At 43.4% G+C, this 16,902-nt stretch overlaps 2 protein-coding genes across 2 annotated transcripts in view; one reads left to right on the top strand and one right to left on the bottom strand.

Moving 5' to 3' along the window:
* The window catches only part of PITPNC1 (phosphatidylinositol transfer protein cytoplasmic 1), a 100,808-nt gene extending 98,374 nt beyond the window's left edge, over window positions 1-2,434 (bottom strand). The window contains exon 1 of the mRNA XM_064150600.1: window positions 1,897-2,434. The gene's annotated coding sequence lies outside the window, so the exon portion shown is untranslated. The remainder of the gene's footprint in view (window positions 1-1,896) is intronic.
* A 48-nt stretch (window positions 2,435-2,482) lies between these two features.
* Window positions 2,483-14,216, top strand: PSMD12 (proteasome 26S subunit, non-ATPase 12). The gene is made up of 11 exons (XM_064150598.1): window positions 2,483-2,688; window positions 5,389-5,448; window positions 5,664-5,792; window positions 7,678-7,785; window positions 8,747-8,851; window positions 9,315-9,464; window positions 9,630-9,764; window positions 10,344-10,456; window positions 10,838-11,012; window positions 11,524-11,601; window positions 13,771-14,216. Exons 1-11 carry the CDS (start codon window positions 2,581-2,583, stop codon window positions 13,978-13,980), a joined length of 1,371 nt encoding a protein of 456 aa, XP_064006668.1. The 5' UTR covers window positions 2,483-2,580; the 3' UTR covers window positions 13,981-14,216.
* Window positions 14,217-16,902: the final 2,686 nt, after the last annotated feature.

The following is a 16,902-nucleotide window of genomic DNA, read 5'->3' on the forward strand; positions in this document are numbered from 1 at the left end:
AGAATCAATCATAGAATCAGCCAGGTTGGAAGAGACCTCCAAGATCATCCAGTCCAACCTAGCACCCAGCCCTAGCCAGTCAACTAGACCATGGCACTAAGTGCCTCAGCCAGTCTTTTCCTGAACACCTCAAGGGACGGTGCCTCCACCACCTCCCTGGGCAGCCCATTCCAATGGCAAATCACTCTCTCTGTGAAGAACTTCCTCCTAACATCCAGCCTAGACTTCCCCCGGCACAACTTGAGGCTGTGTCCCCTTGTTCTATTGCTGGTTGCCTGGGAGAAGAGGCCAACCCCCACCTGGCTACAATGTCCCTTCAGGTAGTTGTAGACAGCAATGAGGTCACCCCTGAGCCTCCTCTTCTCTAGGTTAAACAACCCCAGCTCCCTCAGCCTCTCGCTGTCTGAACCAAAATGACTGCACATGAGAATATACTGAGTCAGATTAGTACTGTTACAGAATGCAGCAAGTAAACTGCCTAAGCCCAATGAGGTGTTAGGAAGCACCATTTCTTTAATTTGACACAGGACACATAGGGGATTGCTCCACCTAAGTTTCCCAAAGCCAGTGGAGTTCAAAGAATATATGCTTAACCTCGTATTACTTCATGGAATTAATTACATATATATTAATTTACGTAGTAGACACATTCAATAAAGATTACATATTCCTAAATGTCCCTCAGTTAGCACAGTATCAGTACCTTACTTCGAAGTACCCTGAAAGCCATCACTCCTTAACCATCAACTGGAAAATTATACTAACATTACACCGACCTAAAAGAATGAGATTTTACACCTCACTATGAGTGGTCAAAGCTCTACAGGTTTGTAAATGGCTAGAACAAGGCCAGAGCAACCCATCTACTCTCTGTGACACATGTGTGTATTTAGGGAAATTAATCAATATAAATAATTAAAGCGATTGTGTAAATCCTGTTACCGGACTTCTCAAAGCAAGCTGGAGCTCAAACATAAAGTGACTCAAAGTGCGTGGTCTGTGCTGTGTTAATTGGAAGGCATGTGTCAGACACAATTGCATAACACAGCAGCACAGCTCTGAATTCACTTAATTAATTACCCCAAATTTACACCAGTGCAGCAGATGCAGTGACTCAGTCTTAATTCTGTAAACAAAAGATTTAAAATGAGTTATCTCAAGAGCCCCTTTGCCACATTATCACGTTGTGAGGTACGCATTATAAAGGAACACAACGCGAAATGTAATTTTAAGGTCTTCCCCCACCACCACCCCCGGAACTCTTTAATGCTCAGTGATTGCTTACAGCATTCACGGATCAGCATTCACTGATCAGCATTTCCTCCTGAGCCGCTTGCTTGCAAACATGAGCCAGTTGCTGTGAATTTCTTCAGTGAATTGACTTTTAGCAGTATCACGACCCAGTGTCCCGAGCCAGCCCTGGGCAGCCTGGGAGGTTGTGCCGCGATTCAACAATTCGCTTAAGTCTCTCCAAATCTCAAGGGAGGTTTGCAGGGGAAGGTGTGCAGAGAAAGGCAGTTTGCCATTCGCCTTTCCAGGGCGCTGTTGCAGCGGTTTTAGAAGAAGGCAAAGGGGAATTTCCGCCTCCGTAGAAATGATCTCTTTTAATTGTTAAACCATTCTGCCAGGCCAGCAGCTCTGCCTCAGAGCTATCAAAGCCATCACCCTGTCTATTCGGGTCAGGTACGTCACGCGTTGTTTTGAGGCAATAGAGATATCGGTTTCTCGCTAGCAGTACACACACTTCTGCTGTGGAGCGGGAGGTGATGTCAGTTTGTGACCGCAAACGTACACGAATGCACCCCAGTCTCAGAATTTGTCAAGCACGGCAAGAGTGCAGCGCTGTCTGAAATCAGAATCCCTGCGCTCTGAAATTAAAACCATTGTGTCTCCTACCTTTTCCTCACCTCTCCGCCAAGGCAAGATGATTAAATGACTCACGGCTGGAACGTGAGATACATTGAAATCACCAGGGTGGAGGCATCAGCTACTGCACCCCGAGCCCTCCACAGAGGCCACGCTACGGTGCAGCTCCCCGCGTCAGCATAGCATAGGCCCCTCAAAATGTTGGGTAACAGCATAAACCCGCGGTCTGCATCAGTGGCCACCCTCTGCCTTAGAAGCAAAGTCGTAGCTTGTGTGTTAAGAGCTTGAGAACAACACCGTGGCTGCAGCAACCGTGCCGACAACCCACGTCCTTGATAAGGTAGGAGGCCTCACGCTAAGCTGAGGGCAGGCACGGGACTCTCTGAGGAAATCACCCACACACACACACATCTGCCTCTTTTTGGGTGCCGAAACAGGGTGCCCCTCAGCTCGGGGCAAGCCTCCCAGCGGCTCAGAAGGGTGCCTGGCAGCGACGCCAGCAAGCCCAGGGCGGCGGAAGGGGCTGGTACCTTCCGCACCGGCGCCTCCCCTCGGGCCCGCCCTGCCCGGGGTCCTGCGGCGGCAGGGGACGGCTTCGGCAGCGCCTGTTTGGCGCAGCGCGGGGGCCTTCGCGGGGCTGCCCGGGCGCGCCTGTCTGCGGGCTCCCGCTGCTTCCGGTCTGTGCTCGCAGGGCCGCGGAGCGGAGCCGGCGCGATGGCGGAGGGTGGCGCGGAGCGGGCCGATGGCCGTATCGTGAAAATGGAGGTGGATTACAGCGCGACGGTCGACCAGCGGCTGCCCGAGTGCGAGCGACTGGCGCAGGTGCGGGGAAGGGGAAAGCTGGGTGATGCGGATGGGCTGAGTCATGGCGTGGGGCGCGCTAGGCCGCTCTCGGGAAGGCGTCCCAGTGGCGGGGGGGCGGCCACTTCTTGTCACCCCATCACAGAACCGCAGAATATTAGGGGCTGGGACAGATCAGGATCATCTAGCCCAACCCGCCCAGAGCAGGTTCATCTAGAGCAGGCTGCACAGGACAGAGTCCAGACGGGCTTTGAATGACTCCAGAGACGGAGACTTCACCGTCTGTCTGCGCAGCCTGATCCAGCCTTCTACCGCCGGCAACGTAAAGAAGTTCCTCCTCCTGCCTAGACGTACAAAGCATAGAATCATAGAATCATAGAGTCAAGCAGGTTGGAAGAGACCTCCAAGATCATCCAATCCAACCTAGCACCCAGCCCTATCCAGTCAACTAGACCATGGCACCGAGTAACTTTCTGTGTTCGAGTTTATGCCCACTACCTCTTGTCCTGTCACTGGGCACCACTTGAAATTCAAGATTGGTCCCATTCTTCCGGCACTCACCCTTTATTTATAAGCATTGGCAAGATCCTCCTCCAGTCTTCTTTTCTCCAGGCTGAAAAGCCTTAAGCCCTTCTTGTAAGAGAGACGTCATCTTTGTATCGCTTTGCAGTACCATCTCAAGCAGTTTCCTGTCCTTGAGCTAGGGAGCCTGGAACTGGACACTGCTTCACATCTGCTGCTGAGAGGGTCTTTGAGGTCCTCCTGTGCTCTTTTGGGGAATGGGAGAAGTACAGCCTGCTCTAGACGAACCTGCTCAGGATATGGAAGTATAGAAGGGTGGGCAAGAGTGCAGTGAGGGAAACAAAATGTTGGGGTGCAGCTTCCTGAGCAAGGGGATAAAAATGCCTGAGTCCATGGAAGGTACGTGTCTTTTCTGAGGGAGCTGGGATTGTTTAGCCTAGAGAATAGGAGGCTCAGGGGTGACCTCATTGCTGTCTACAACTACCTGAAGGGACATTGTAGCCAGGTGGGGGGTGGCCTCTTCTCCCAGGCAACCAGCAGTAGAACAAGGGGACACAGTCTCAAGTTGTGCCAGGGGAAGTCTAGGCTGGATGTTAGGAGGAAGTTCTTCACAGAGAGAGTGATTTGCCGTTGGAATTGCCTGCCCAGGGAGGTGGTGGAGGCACCGTCCCTTGAGGTGTTCAGGAAAAGACTGGCTGAGGCACTTGGTGCCATGGTCTAGTTGACTGGCTAGGGCTGGGGGATAGGTTGGACTGGATGACCTTGGAGGTCTCTTCCAACCTGGTTGATTCTATGATTTTTTCCCTGCTGCCACTTTCTGTGGGCAGAGCAGCTGGGCAGACACCTAGATGCTTGTTCACCCAGGTAGTGCTGTGCCACCAAAGCTGCCTGTATCAGGTCAGGCAGCACTTTGCATGGTGTTGTTAGGTGTGTGGCCCAAAAGACTGGAATGGAGGGGAAGAGCTATGGCAGGCTGTTAGGGTACTGGCATCAGCTGAGGAAATATAAACGTATATCCGGCCATGGATGACCACAGATCTGCTGGGATCATAGATGTAATCATGCATATGGTCTCTCTTAAAGTTTCTTTTATAGTCTTCTGTAGAGTAAAGATTCTGATGCGTCTCAGACCTCAGAACAGACAGGCCTGGATGTTCTTTCCCAGTGGGATGCCACCTGATTCTTTTCATGGTGCAAATGCTTTGCTTAATCCACATGACTTTTTGTGATAGACACACTGTACTGTACAGCATATTGCAGAGCTCTGAAGGCAGTAGCCTCAAGATAAGTGCATCTTACACTATCGCAAGGCTGTATTGTGTGGAGAGTAGGCACAAGTGCTTTATGCCACAGGCAGAGCTCTGTGTCCCTATGGACACCCATGACCACGTTTTATTGCCATATAACTTGTAAATTCTGTGGCAGTAAGAGCACAGCCTTGGCAAACCATTATATGTAGTTTAAAAGATGTCAGCAGGGCAGGTACATTTTAGAAACCAATCTCATTTTCTCTTTTTTTGTTAATTTTACAGTTGCAGATCATGTTTTGTGTTCCCCCCCCAGTTGCCATGGGCTGTTACAAATTCTCTCACATTAACTTTTTATTTTAAAAGGTGCTAGTTAGGATTGACAACTTAGGACTCAGTACATTATGTTATCCTTAACTCCTCTAAACAAAGGCAAAGATAGTTCTCAAGACCTGAAAAACAGGACTGTTATAATTCCATGCTGAGACTGTAAAGCATGTTCTTCATGCTTTCTGTAATATGCTGTAATTAAATTATGATGAATGCAGATGAAAGTAACAGTAAACCAAATTTCAGGCCAAAGTATCTAATTGCATATCTGTTCTCACTTAAAACATTGTTTTGTCTAGAAAAGAAACTAGTCATCCCTCTAGCATGCAAGCTCACCAAACCTGTCTGAAACTTGCTGGGCTCCCTGCACTGGACAGACAACTTCTAGCACATGCTGGGCAAAAATGAAACCTTTCCAGGTTAATCTGTGTACAGAACCATGTACCTAAAGTTGGTGCACTCAGTGGTTTGGTTGTTTTTAAAAGTGAAAAAACCCACCTTAAAAATGAATGGACAAGCTGGTTTGTGTTTTTTATTTACTGGTATGAGAATTAGATCTGCTCTCAAACTGAATTGTGTGCTTCCCTCGTGGTGATAATTCTTTGCTTGTCTATCACATTAGGAAGGAAGATTGCAAGAAGTAATTGAAAACCTTCTCTCCTTGGAAAAACAAACACGGACAGTAAGTAGCAGATGATGTGCAACTTTTGCATTGGGTTGGCCTTCACACCCCCTTGTTCTGCAGCACTGGAGTTGTGAAAGGACTTGGAGTGTCCTTCCCTCCTCTTGTTCTTTTCTTCAAGAAGAACATCAGTGAGGCTACATAGAACCATTTCCCCCCCCGGCTATAAGTACTAGAGGTTTGCAGATCACTAATCTGCTCTTTCTCTGTTACAGGCATCTGACATGGTCTCCACATCTCGTATCTTAGTGGCTATAGTGAAAATGTGTTATGAAGCTAAAGACTGGGATGCTCTTAATGAAAATATTATTCTTCTATCAAAGAGAAGAAGCCAGTTAAAACAGGTGAATTTAATCCTTTGAAACAAAAGATAAAATAGTGTTTGGAGCTGTGTTACACATCTGATTTTCCTTTGTGTATATTTGAATTAGCTCCTGTTGAGGCTTTTTTTTTGGTAGACATGTGCAAGCCAGTAGTGAAACTGATGTCTGAAATTTGTCTTCACTTCATGGCTGAGCTCTGTGTGGCCCAGCTTGCCATTCTTGGCAGCACAGCTGTGACTTTTCTGCTTTGCTGCATAGCAGAGTTTTTAGATGGTAGCTCATCTCTACACCCTTTTACAGTTTGCATGGTAAGCATTTTCTGGGTGTGGGGTTTTTTTGCATTCACACGAGGTGTACATTAAACACTTACTGCAGCTTATTGTGAGCAGATCAGGTGTGTGCTTTACATGCTTCTTTTGACACTCATCCTCTGGAACTCAGACCTGTCTGAGAAATTTGCTGAAAGCCCTTCATTTAAGAAGGTGAAAGCTTATTACACTGTGTGGTTGATTTGACTTAATTAGAAGTCAGCAACAGGTAATTTTAGTGGCATCATTGCTCTGGAAAGAAAAAGCTGCCTACTTTTGAATGTGCAGAAACATGAGTTTGTATAGGAGTTCAGTTGTCTAGCTTGCACAAACTATGCCTGAAGATTTGGGTCACGTCAGCTGGATTTTGTTCTTGAGGAAGAAGTTTCTAGAGTTGTTTTTTTTTGGTTTTTGGTTGGTGGATTTTTTTTTTTTTTCTTTTTGCTTTTTTTGTTTTCCAGGAGCAGAAATTTCAATAATAGCTGTAACAGCTTCGTCAGTGTTGTTGCCAGAAGAACATGTTCTGGTATCTGCGCTTGCCACTGAAGGCTGTTAACTTATGAGTGCCTGTTAGGGAGTATGCAGAAATGGAAAAGCATCAGTCAGAAATAATCAAACCACTTCCTTCCCCTCCTGAAAAAATCTAGAGGTGTCCTAAAGAGAAGGGCCAGTGCACACGCTTCTGTGATGGTTTGGGGGTTACCCCGCCCCCCCCCACACTTTGAATTTGCCCCAGCTAACTCAGACGGACCCTGGGAATACAGATGAAGCAATTTATTTACAGCTAGCAGAATTTACAAGCAGCTATTTACAATATATACAGTTATATACAATTATATACAGAAATATACAAAGGATAAACAATACAAAAGCACAACTCCCCTCCCAGAAACCTGAGTCCCCAGGAGGGGCTCTCAAACCACCCCAACACCTCCCCCCGGCCCTCTCAACCTTACCCCAGTTCTCAGGAAGAAGAGAGGTGCAGCCAAGAGGTTAGGGAGCAAGGTTAGTAGGAGCAGGGTTAATGAGATGTGACCAGGTCTAAGGCAAAAGCAAGAGAGAGAAACAAAATGGAGAAAAAGTCTTTCTTCTTCCCAGAGTTCTCAGCGAGACTGTGAGAGAAGTTGACATCAATTGTTTTCATTTCACTGTCCATTATCTAGTCTGTTACCAAAACATTCTAGCTTGCTTCAAACTAGCACAGCTTCAGGGGAGAAACACTTTCATTTTACCCATGCAAGTCTTGAAGCAAACAGCTGAGTTCTGTCAGTCCATGAGCTGTGTGGACCTGGCAGAAAAGGAGTACTGCTTTTCAAGAGAGAATCACAGGGGATGAGTTATTTTAAAAATCACTGGAAAAAAATAAGATGAAAGAAGTGACAGAACAACATCAAACTGGACTTCAGCATCAGTCACCAGCGTCACTATACACGTTTTTATGAATCAGAACACTGAGATGCATCTTGTGTGCTTTTGTTGACACTAATCTCTTTAGTTTGATAGGAAAGTGCTTAATATTTATCTCTTTGTGTTACAATCTGGATATGTTTGAGGAATCTAAACCCAAAGTGTGTTTTCCTTTTCTGTCCCTCTACCAGGCAGTTGCTAAAATGGTCCAGCAGTGCTGCACTTATGTGGAAGAGATCACAGACTTGCCAGTCAAACTGCGCTTAATTGACACCTTGCGTATGGTTACAGAAGGAAAAGTAAGATTTTGTTTTAAGACTGAGTGTCTAAAAGGTAGAATAAAAATGTTCACCTTATTTAAAAGCATAACTTCTTAACACTATTATTTAATGCTGTTCAAATAAGAGCAGAAGTAACTTTTAAATGAAGCTGGAAAGCCAAGTGGTGTATTTCTTTCCAAAAGATGGCAAAGCTTTTCCAGACTTCGTATTTAAAGAATTAACTGGAACATTGGTGATGTTGCCAGGACATAGGTATTTGGATGTATTAAGACAATTAATAATTCCACAGTTAACACTGTAAATTAATAATCCATATTATTCAGAGTTGTGAAATGCCATTTATGTTTGACTTGGTAGAAAGTTATGTATTAGATGTCGTTAGGGAAATGAGCAGGTTTAATTTAGTGTCTCCTGCATTTAGCAAGGTGTTGTGAACAGTTATGGTCACCAGAAGGTTATTAATTGTTATTAATTATTTACATAATACTCCTTTTGCTATAAGAAACAGTTCTAGCTTAAGGCAAACTTAATGTCACAGCTTTTGTCTTGTCAGAGTTAGACTGAGTTGATTGTAATCAGGTCTTGTTGATTTATGACTGGTTAGGTGTGAGTGAAATAATGCAAACAGTAGCACTTGGTACACATTAACCATTAAAGTTTTCACTTCATCTGTTTCAATACATTTTAGCAGAAAAACTACACAATTCCTCACTCACAGAGGACATCCCTTTTGTGTTTGCTTGTAGATGAATGTAGACATTATTTTTCAGATTAATTTGGCCCAAATACTTCCAGTGTGTCAACTATCCATCATATTCTATCAATTTATATTGTGGATAGTGTCAATACAGTGTATGGATACACAAGGAATGAATTGGTTATATGAAAACATCAAATACCTGCTAAGGCAAATGTGGCCTTAGCATTTACAGTCTTCTTTAGAAGATTCCAGTGTTTAAGCTGTGACTTCTGCTTTCAGATATATGTGGAAATCGAACGTGCTCGCCTGACAAAGACACTTGCAACAATAAAAGAACAGAATGGTGAAGTGAAAGAGGCTGCCTCTATCCTGCAGGAGCTGCAGGTAACACATCCTGTCACTCAAAATTAGCAATAGAAATGAATTCCCACTGCTTTCAGGTTATTGTTTGTAGACTTCATCAGGTACATCTGCAGAAATGCCCAGAATGAGATTAAGTGGTATTAGTGAAAGTGTAATTCAGTTGGAAGTGCCTTTGTTAGCCTCGTGCTTAGGTTACAAAGAGTATTTCTCATCTGGAAAACATTTCAGTTCTCTAGGTAGTGCATTCAGTTGAGCATTAGTGGATTCTTCCGGTGTAAATGAGGACTACAATTTCAAATTCAATAACCTTTTCTCCATTTCCCCTTGCTCTGGAATAGCTATTTTTTTTCTTCATTCCTATTTTTCTTTTGCTTTGTATTGTTGTTGTATTTTTCCCCTTGACAACCTCATGTTGTTCTTGCACGGTTAAGACTTGGCTTGATTTGGCTTTTGACGGCGTTAAATAGTTACATTTTCATTTTAGGTGGAAACTTATGGCTCAATGGAAAAAAAAGAACGAGTAGAATTTATCTTGGAGCAGATGAGACTCTGTCTAGCTGTGAAAGACTATATTCGGACTCAAATTATCAGCAAAAAAATCAATACAAAATTTTTTCAAGAAGAAAACACAGAAGTAAGTCATTGGAGGATTTATCCACTTCCCCCAATCCCACTTTTAATCTCACATGCCTCTCTTCAGGACCAACTCCATTTGAATCCCTGTGTGTTGGAATCCAGTTGGATTTCATTTACACGATGCATCGAGCTGTGTTAATTCTACTGCTTGATACTGTTTCAGAAACTAAAGTTGAAATACTACAACTTAATGATCCAGCTGGATCAACATGAAGGCTCCTACCTCTCCATCTGTAAGCACTACAGAGCCATTTATGATACTCCATGTATCCAGGCTGAAAGTGAAAAGTGGCAGCAGGTAAAAAAACCCAAAACCATTACATACAAAATGTCTTGTGTTTTCTTGTGGCAAATACCCATGTCATTGCCAGATCAGCCTGCAGCAGATTAAATAGCTCATCACTCTGTTGCTCTTAGGGTTTTAGTGGCTACATTAACAGACTGGTTAGTTGAAAACAGTAATACAATAAAGTTAATTTCAAATGAATATTTATAACTAACATCTTTGTTATGTTGCCTTTGAAATCTTGGAGGGTGTCTTGTCTGTTTTATACAAGTGCAGAAATGAGAAGCAGCTGTGCAAGTGTGGTCTGAAGGATATTGTGTGTAGTGCAGACGTTACATACTTGAAAAGACTTGAGGGGGGTTTTTTTCCCCATGTGCTTAAAATAAACACTAGAATTTTAGTTAACCTGAATCAATTTAAACATCTTGCTGTGAATAAGAGTTCCTTTCTGCAAGGTGACACCAGTTTCACTGTAACTTCTTAACACACTGGTCTGAAGCCTTTTCTGTGTTGATCTCTTAAGGTCTGTGAACAGTGTTTTCAATTCCTCTCTTGAATTCTGGAAGCAAACCATTCTTTACTCTTAAACAGGCACTGAAGAGCGTTGTTCTTTATGTTATTCTTTCACCGTATGACAATGAACAATCTGATTTGGTGCACAGAATTAGCAGTGACAAAAAGCTAGAAGAAATCCCCAAGTATAAGTAAGTATTCTTTGTTAATAAAGAATTTTTAGGTTAAAAAATAAGTGCCTCTCTCAAACTTACCTCTGCAGATGTAATCTGTTTAGGCCAAATCTGCTGTAAACATCTCAAAGTTTAATGCTGCATGAAAAACACTACAAGATTTTCATGATTGTGCAAGTTCTGCAATAGAATAAATGTCTCTTTATAAGAGAATGGTCTTTATTGGAAAATCAAGCTCTGTCTTGAGCTGCCCCCTGATAGAGTGAAGTATGGAAAGATATTAATGAAAACCAGTGAATATTACTGGCAATAAACCATGTAACATTTATTTGATCTGTTTAAGTATGAAATGAGCCCTATTAATAGAGGATTGTAAATCAACTTTACTAACTCATTTAGAGACCTCCTAAAACTGTTCACCACCATGGAACTGATGCGATGGACCGCCCTGGTTGAAGAATATGGGAAAGAATTAAGAGAAGGATCCCTTGATAGTCCTGCCACAGATGTCTTTGGCTGTACAGAGGAAGGTGAAAAGAGATGGAAAGATTTAAAGAATAGAGTGGTGGAACATGTAAGTGTGTCTGTCTTTAAGCATTAGTTAGACATTCAGTGTCTCAGCTGAAAATGCTTGTAGCTTGCTATATTTTACTTACAAAAGGAACCAAGCCTGTAGTGAAGCAGCAGAGAAGTTGCCCTTCCATTGTGTTGTCTTTTCAACGTTTCATTTGCTCTGTATCTTTCTGATAGCTAAGTATTTGGCGCAGCTGCCAGAAAAAAAAGAGCATGCTGCACTTGAGTTGTGAGATGCAGCGTTCCCATTTCAATAGAGCAGAAACTTGGAAGTTGTACTTTATATTCACTTTGAAATAGTTGATTGCATTACTTGATAATTTGTCATGTAGAGACTTTTATACCTTTTACAAGCAAAAAGAACTGTTCACAACTCACTCATATGCTTCATACTGGAGTGCTTTAAAGCACAACAGCTCCTAACCTGCTTTTAACATTGACTTTTATAATTTTGCAGCCTACTTCAATTATTTTTTGCCCATAACCCTCTACTCTGAACACTTTTATTCCAGAATATTAGAATAATGGCTAAATATTATACCAGAATTACAATGAAGAGAATGGCACAGCTCCTGGATCTGTCTGTTGATGTAAGTGTGGCTTTGTTTTAACTCCTTTCATAAAGGGTGTGGAAGCATGCATGTGTCTGCATGTGTTTGGCAAAAATAGAAGTATTCAGCAGAGTAATGTTCCTTTCACTCTGTAAGTGATGCCATAGATCATCATGGCATTGCTTTGCAGACAATGCAAAAAGACTTGGCATTGTAGGAACACGTTGCTTGGTACGAAATGCTCAGGGTTTACGCTTGTGTGTTCATGAATGTTCATGGATTATCTGTTACCTGTTGGTGTATCTCTGTGTGTCTGTCTTCATATTATCCTTGCAGCTCTGCTGGCTTCATCCTTAGTCTAATTCGCCTCCTTGTGTTACCAATGCTTTTTAGCTCTTACAAGAGAAACAGAGGGTGCTGTAGTGGGACATTAACTGAGCTTTTGTTCATTGGTTTCATTTTATGAGTAGTAACGTAAAAAACTTCTGGGGCTAATAGTAGTAATTCAAATACCTGTTGGCTTTATTAGTCCATATGAATACCTGAGTGTATTTTCATGCCTTTATGGGAGTTAGAAAACTTAATCCAGGCAGAATTCAATCTATTGATGTATGTGCCCATAAGGCAAAAGCTACTTAAAATTCATTTATATTCAAGATATCATCTAAATGTCTTGTGTTTGAATGGTAAAAAGGTCTTGTCAATGGGATTAAAACAGACTGAGGGTACAGAGTTCTCACGCCAAATGTCCCTGTTTATAGAGGGTTGTACTTGGGGAACGTGGGGTGGAGCAGCCTTCCTGCCATCCCATTTTGTGTCTTCACAAGCTTTCAAAAGAGATTCACACATCGTGGCATAGTGGTATTTTGAGTCCCAATGAAAACCTTTATCTTACTGTCTCTGCTAAACCTGCTTTTTCCCCCTAACTCAGAATAAAACCTTTGACAGCAGTCATCAATTTACGTGGAGTTTCCTCTGCCACGTGTGATGGTTTGGGTGTTCCCCATGCCCCCCCCACTTAAGAAAATCACCCAGACTAGACTCAGACGATCTGGAAATTAGAATGAAGCTTTGTATTTACAGCTTAGCACAATATACAAACAGATATTTACAATATCTACAGCTATAGACAGAAATATACAAGTTCAAAAGTAATACAGAAACACAGCAGCCCTCCCAGAAACCAGAGTCCCTAGGAGGGGCTCCCAACCACCCTTCCACCTTCTTCCCATGCCTCTACCTTACCCCAGACTTTGCCTTACCTTTGAAGTGAGTTTGGAGGATCGGCCAGGGGGGTTAGGAAGCAGAAGGATTAGTCACACAGACAGCAGGTTAGAGGGAGAAGTGCATGCAGCCAGAACGCAAGAGCGACTGCCTTATCTATCTTTGTGCTCTTGTTTTTATACATCTCAGCAAGCCTATGAGTGAAGTAGCCATCACCATTGTTTCCTTTTCACAGCCTACCATCCAGTTCTTCTCACCAAAATATTCTAGCTAGCTTCAAACTAGCACAACTTGCCAGACAGCACATTCTGATAGCTGTGTAGCCAAGTGCTTCAAAGTGTAGAAGTCTGTTGGTGTAGTATATTAACCATTTAATTTCATGAAAGATAATTACATATTGGTCAAATTTAAAAAGAAAAAGTGTTTGGGTAGGTTGCAGTAGTACCTTGCATTGTTCATGTCTGTTATGTTATTGTCTGTTTTCTTACTCCAGCTTAGTTCTGTTAAAATATAAAGAATATCTGGTTGTTTAGCCTGGGGAAGAGGAGGCTCAGGGGTGACCTCATTGCTGTCTGCAACTACCTGAAGGAACATTGTAGCCAGGTGGGGGGTGGCCTCTTCTCCCAGGCAACCAGCAATAGAACAAGGGGACACAGTCTCAAGTTGTGCCGAGGGAGGTCTAGGCTGGATGTTAGGAGGAAGTTCTTCACAGAGAGAGTGATTGGCATTGGAATGGGCTGCCCAGGGAGGTGGTGAAGGCACCATCCCTGAAGGGGTTCAAGGAAAGACTGGATGGGGCACTTAGTGCCATGATCTAGTTGACTGGATAGGGCTGGGTGCTAGGTTGGACTGGATGATCTTTGAGGTCTCTTCCAACCTGGTTGGTTCTATGATTCCCTGTGTTTGAATGCTGGTTGGGAGGAATTGTTATGTTCTGTAGATAAAAGTGCTCTTTTCTTGACTTAGTGCTCTTTGTCTTTACAGGAATCGGAGGAGTTCCTGTCTAACCTAGTAGTTAATAAGACCATCTTTGCTAAAGTAGACAGGCTGGCAGGAATTATCAACTTTCAGAGGCCTAAGGACCCAAACAATATACTCAATGACTGGTCTCACAAGCTCAACTCGCTGATGGCCCTAGTTAACAAAACCACACATCTCATTGCCAAAGAGGAGATGATACATAACCTGCAGTAAGGTGCCTCAATAATCTCAGTGCTTTTAAAGAAGGCAGAAACTCTTCATCATAGAGACTGTTTTTCCAGTGTATCTATGGTTTGTTTTCTCCCTGTCAAGCCTTCCTCGTCTAAAATTTAGAACATAATTCTGAAGCTCCTGTTCACAGTTAAGTTCCCTTGATTATTCATTCAGTTGTTAAGTGTTTTTTGCTACCATTGGTGAAAGAACATAATAAACCTGTATTGCCTGTATAACTGCAGTTTTGTAATTTCTTCTTTTCCATGTATATCGTTACCTAGTACACTCTGTGGTTAACACAGTCTGCTCTCACAAGCCCTACTCTCTCCTTCCAGAGATGAGGGGAAAAGTAACACAAAAAGGAAGATTGGAGCCCTGCCTGCTGAGGAGAGGCTGAGGGACCTGGGGCTGTTTAGTCTGGGAAAGAGAAGACTGAGAAGATTTAGTAATATTTGATTTTAGTAATTGGTGTCAGGATGGGGGGGACAGGCTCTGCTCACTGCTCCCTGGAATAGGACAAGGAGCAATGGATGAATGCTGCAGCAAAGGAGGTTTCACCTCAACACAAGGGGGAACTTCTTGACTGTAAAGGTCCCAGAGCACTGAAACAGGCTCCCCAGAGAGGTTGTGGAGTCTCCTCTGGAGACTTTCCAAAGCCTGTCTGGATGTATTCCTTTGTGACCTGAGGTAGATTGTGTGGTCCTGTTGTGGCAGGGGCGTTTGGACTCGATGATCTCTTTGGGTCCCTTCCAACTTCTGACATCCTCTGAGCCTGTGAAAATCACCTCTGGGTTGAAATAGAGTTTTACTGGAAATTATCCAGTGCACAATGACCTGAGCCTGTCTGCAGCAAAATGCAGAAGCAGCAGCAGAAGCCAGCAACCTCACCCCTCAACCTGTAACTCTCCCCAGTGTAAAAGCCCAACATCCCAAAACTGAAAACCAGAAACAGCAATTGGAACAGGAAGCCTCCCATGTTCCACTCTGAACTTCAAGCTCCAGCATACTTTGCTCCAGCCAGCACTTTCTTTTTGAATCTGGGATGATGACTGCATGGAATTGAGTATTAGCAGCAGATTCAACTCAGCCCATGACACCATGTCTACCTTTAGCTATCTAATACCTAATTCTGTGATTATTTCATTACAGGACCATTTTTGAGGCTGTGACTGAGAGAGGATAAACTCTGAATAATAAAATCTTAGGGACTTGCAGTAGAATGCATTGGGGTAATTTCCAGTAATATTGCTCTGATAACTGAACAACATTCTGGCTTAAGAATGATGTTGGGCTTTGTGATTTGAGGCTATAGATAGACTTAATTCTGAGCTGAGAAATCTGCCTGAATCTCTTGTGTTTGATGAAGTCCCTAATTGTCACTGGTTTTTGTTAAGAGCCTGTAATGGCTACCATAGCAGTTGTGCAGTTAACTAAGACAGTGCTTCGGAGCTGCTGCTTCCTAGGATCAAATGTGTTCTATTCAGAGGAGATAACGTCAAAACCAGCGACTATTTGTTTCAACCTCCTTGCAATGGATGGAAGCTGTAGGCTTTTCCCCATGTCTCTCTTCTTGAGGAAGTAAAATAGCTGCACAAACAGCAGAGTAAGAACTAACAGAGCTTTTATTGAATGGGCTCTGGTTTGTAAAGGATTTTTTTTATGCTAGCCATAAGTAACTGTTCATAATTAGGTAGACCATAAATGATACATTGAGGTGTCCATAAACCCCATCTCTCCAAAAGCACGCTGAACTTTATTCAAAGTAACACTTAGCACGGGTAATTATCATATGAATACACAGCAAGTGAGGAAACTTCAGAGCGATTTTGAGTGAGGGCAGTCTGAAGGGACAGGAAAAGATGGCAGCTTTGAAGCAGTCATTTACATTTGAATTGTAAGCTTTGGACGTAGCTTAAGGGGAATTTAGGAATGTGATTGCGGAGGCAAGTAATTTTATCAAGCCATACTCACCTAGTTCACTGCGTTTAAGCAAGAGAAAAACAGATGAAGAGCAGGGGAGAAAGAGAAGCAGGCTGTGTAGAGTGCTTATCGTCTAACTGAATGAATACTCATTCATTAATCCCGACTGTGGAAGCTGTGTGAAATCTTGTCACAGCTGTGCCTGAGGAGGAGCTGCGCAGGTCTTTGTGAGGGTAGCCTTAGGAGCATCAGCAGAACTGGCTGCTGCTAGCACAATCAACTCCAGTTTTCACCCTGTCCGCTGACAACTGTCTTCTGGGAACTAAGGCAAGAGGTAGCAGCAAGGGGAGCAATGGGTCACCAGGGCAAGGCAGGACTTGCCTCTCCCTGGTCTTATCACAAAGCGTTTTATTCCATTTGCAAATCTGGTCTGGAATCTTTAACCCTCAGCATTTCAGTTTACAGGACTCGGTGCCGCTCCTAGCATTTGAGAGACGCTGAACTTCACTCCCCAGGCAGCCTCTTCTTTTTCTGACTCTAGAGTGGAATGGGTTAGTGGTTCCCTGGCTCTGCTTTCTGGGATTCTTGCAGATCCTGCTCCTCCTGGCCCAGCTATAGCCCTATTTTCTGCCTTTGTTTGCACTTGGAACAGGAGTTTGTTGGAGATGGGGAGGAGGTTTCTCTCCCCTCACAACTACCTTTTGCAGTAAACATTGATAAGGACATGGAAGTGCTCTTCCAGCAGTCCAAGTATCTCCTTAAAACTCAATTTAGAAGGATTATGAAGGCTCACTATCATGGTCTATATTCATACCGATGATCCACAATAATCAAGCTTTTTGCCTTTAGGTCTGAAGTAGGTTTTTGCTCTGAGTTCACTTGCACTTGCACCACCTCAGTGTTAGAGCATAGTGCCCAAGGCAAACTCCCACACTAACTGGCCTCAGAGTGAGATACACTTGCTGTGTACCTACTACTTGGTGCCAAGAATCCCTCTGGGTT

This window comes from Pogoniulus pusillus, chromosome 11, assembly GCF_015220805.1.
Source record: "Pogoniulus pusillus isolate bPogPus1 chromosome 11, bPogPus1.pri, whole genome shotgun sequence".
NCBI lineage: Eukaryota > Metazoa > Chordata > Aves > Piciformes > Lybiidae > Pogoniulus > Pogoniulus pusillus.

What these genes read in the sequence shown, in the direction of transcription:
- PSMD12 (XM_064150598.1), top strand. Translation starts at nt 2,581, where the DNA reads ATGGCGGAGGGTGGCGCGGAGCGGGCCGATGGCCGTATCGTGAAAATG. An exon ending in TGGAAAAACAAACACGGACA is followed by an intron (nt 5,449 to 5,663) that starts GTAAGTAGCAGA and finishes TCTCTGTTACAG; the next exon opens with GCATCTGACATGGTCTCCAC. An exon ending in GAAGAAATCCCCAAGTATAA is followed by an intron (nt 10,457 to 10,837) that starts GTAAGTATTCTT and finishes TAACTCATTTAG; the next exon opens with AGACCTCCTAAAACTGTTCA.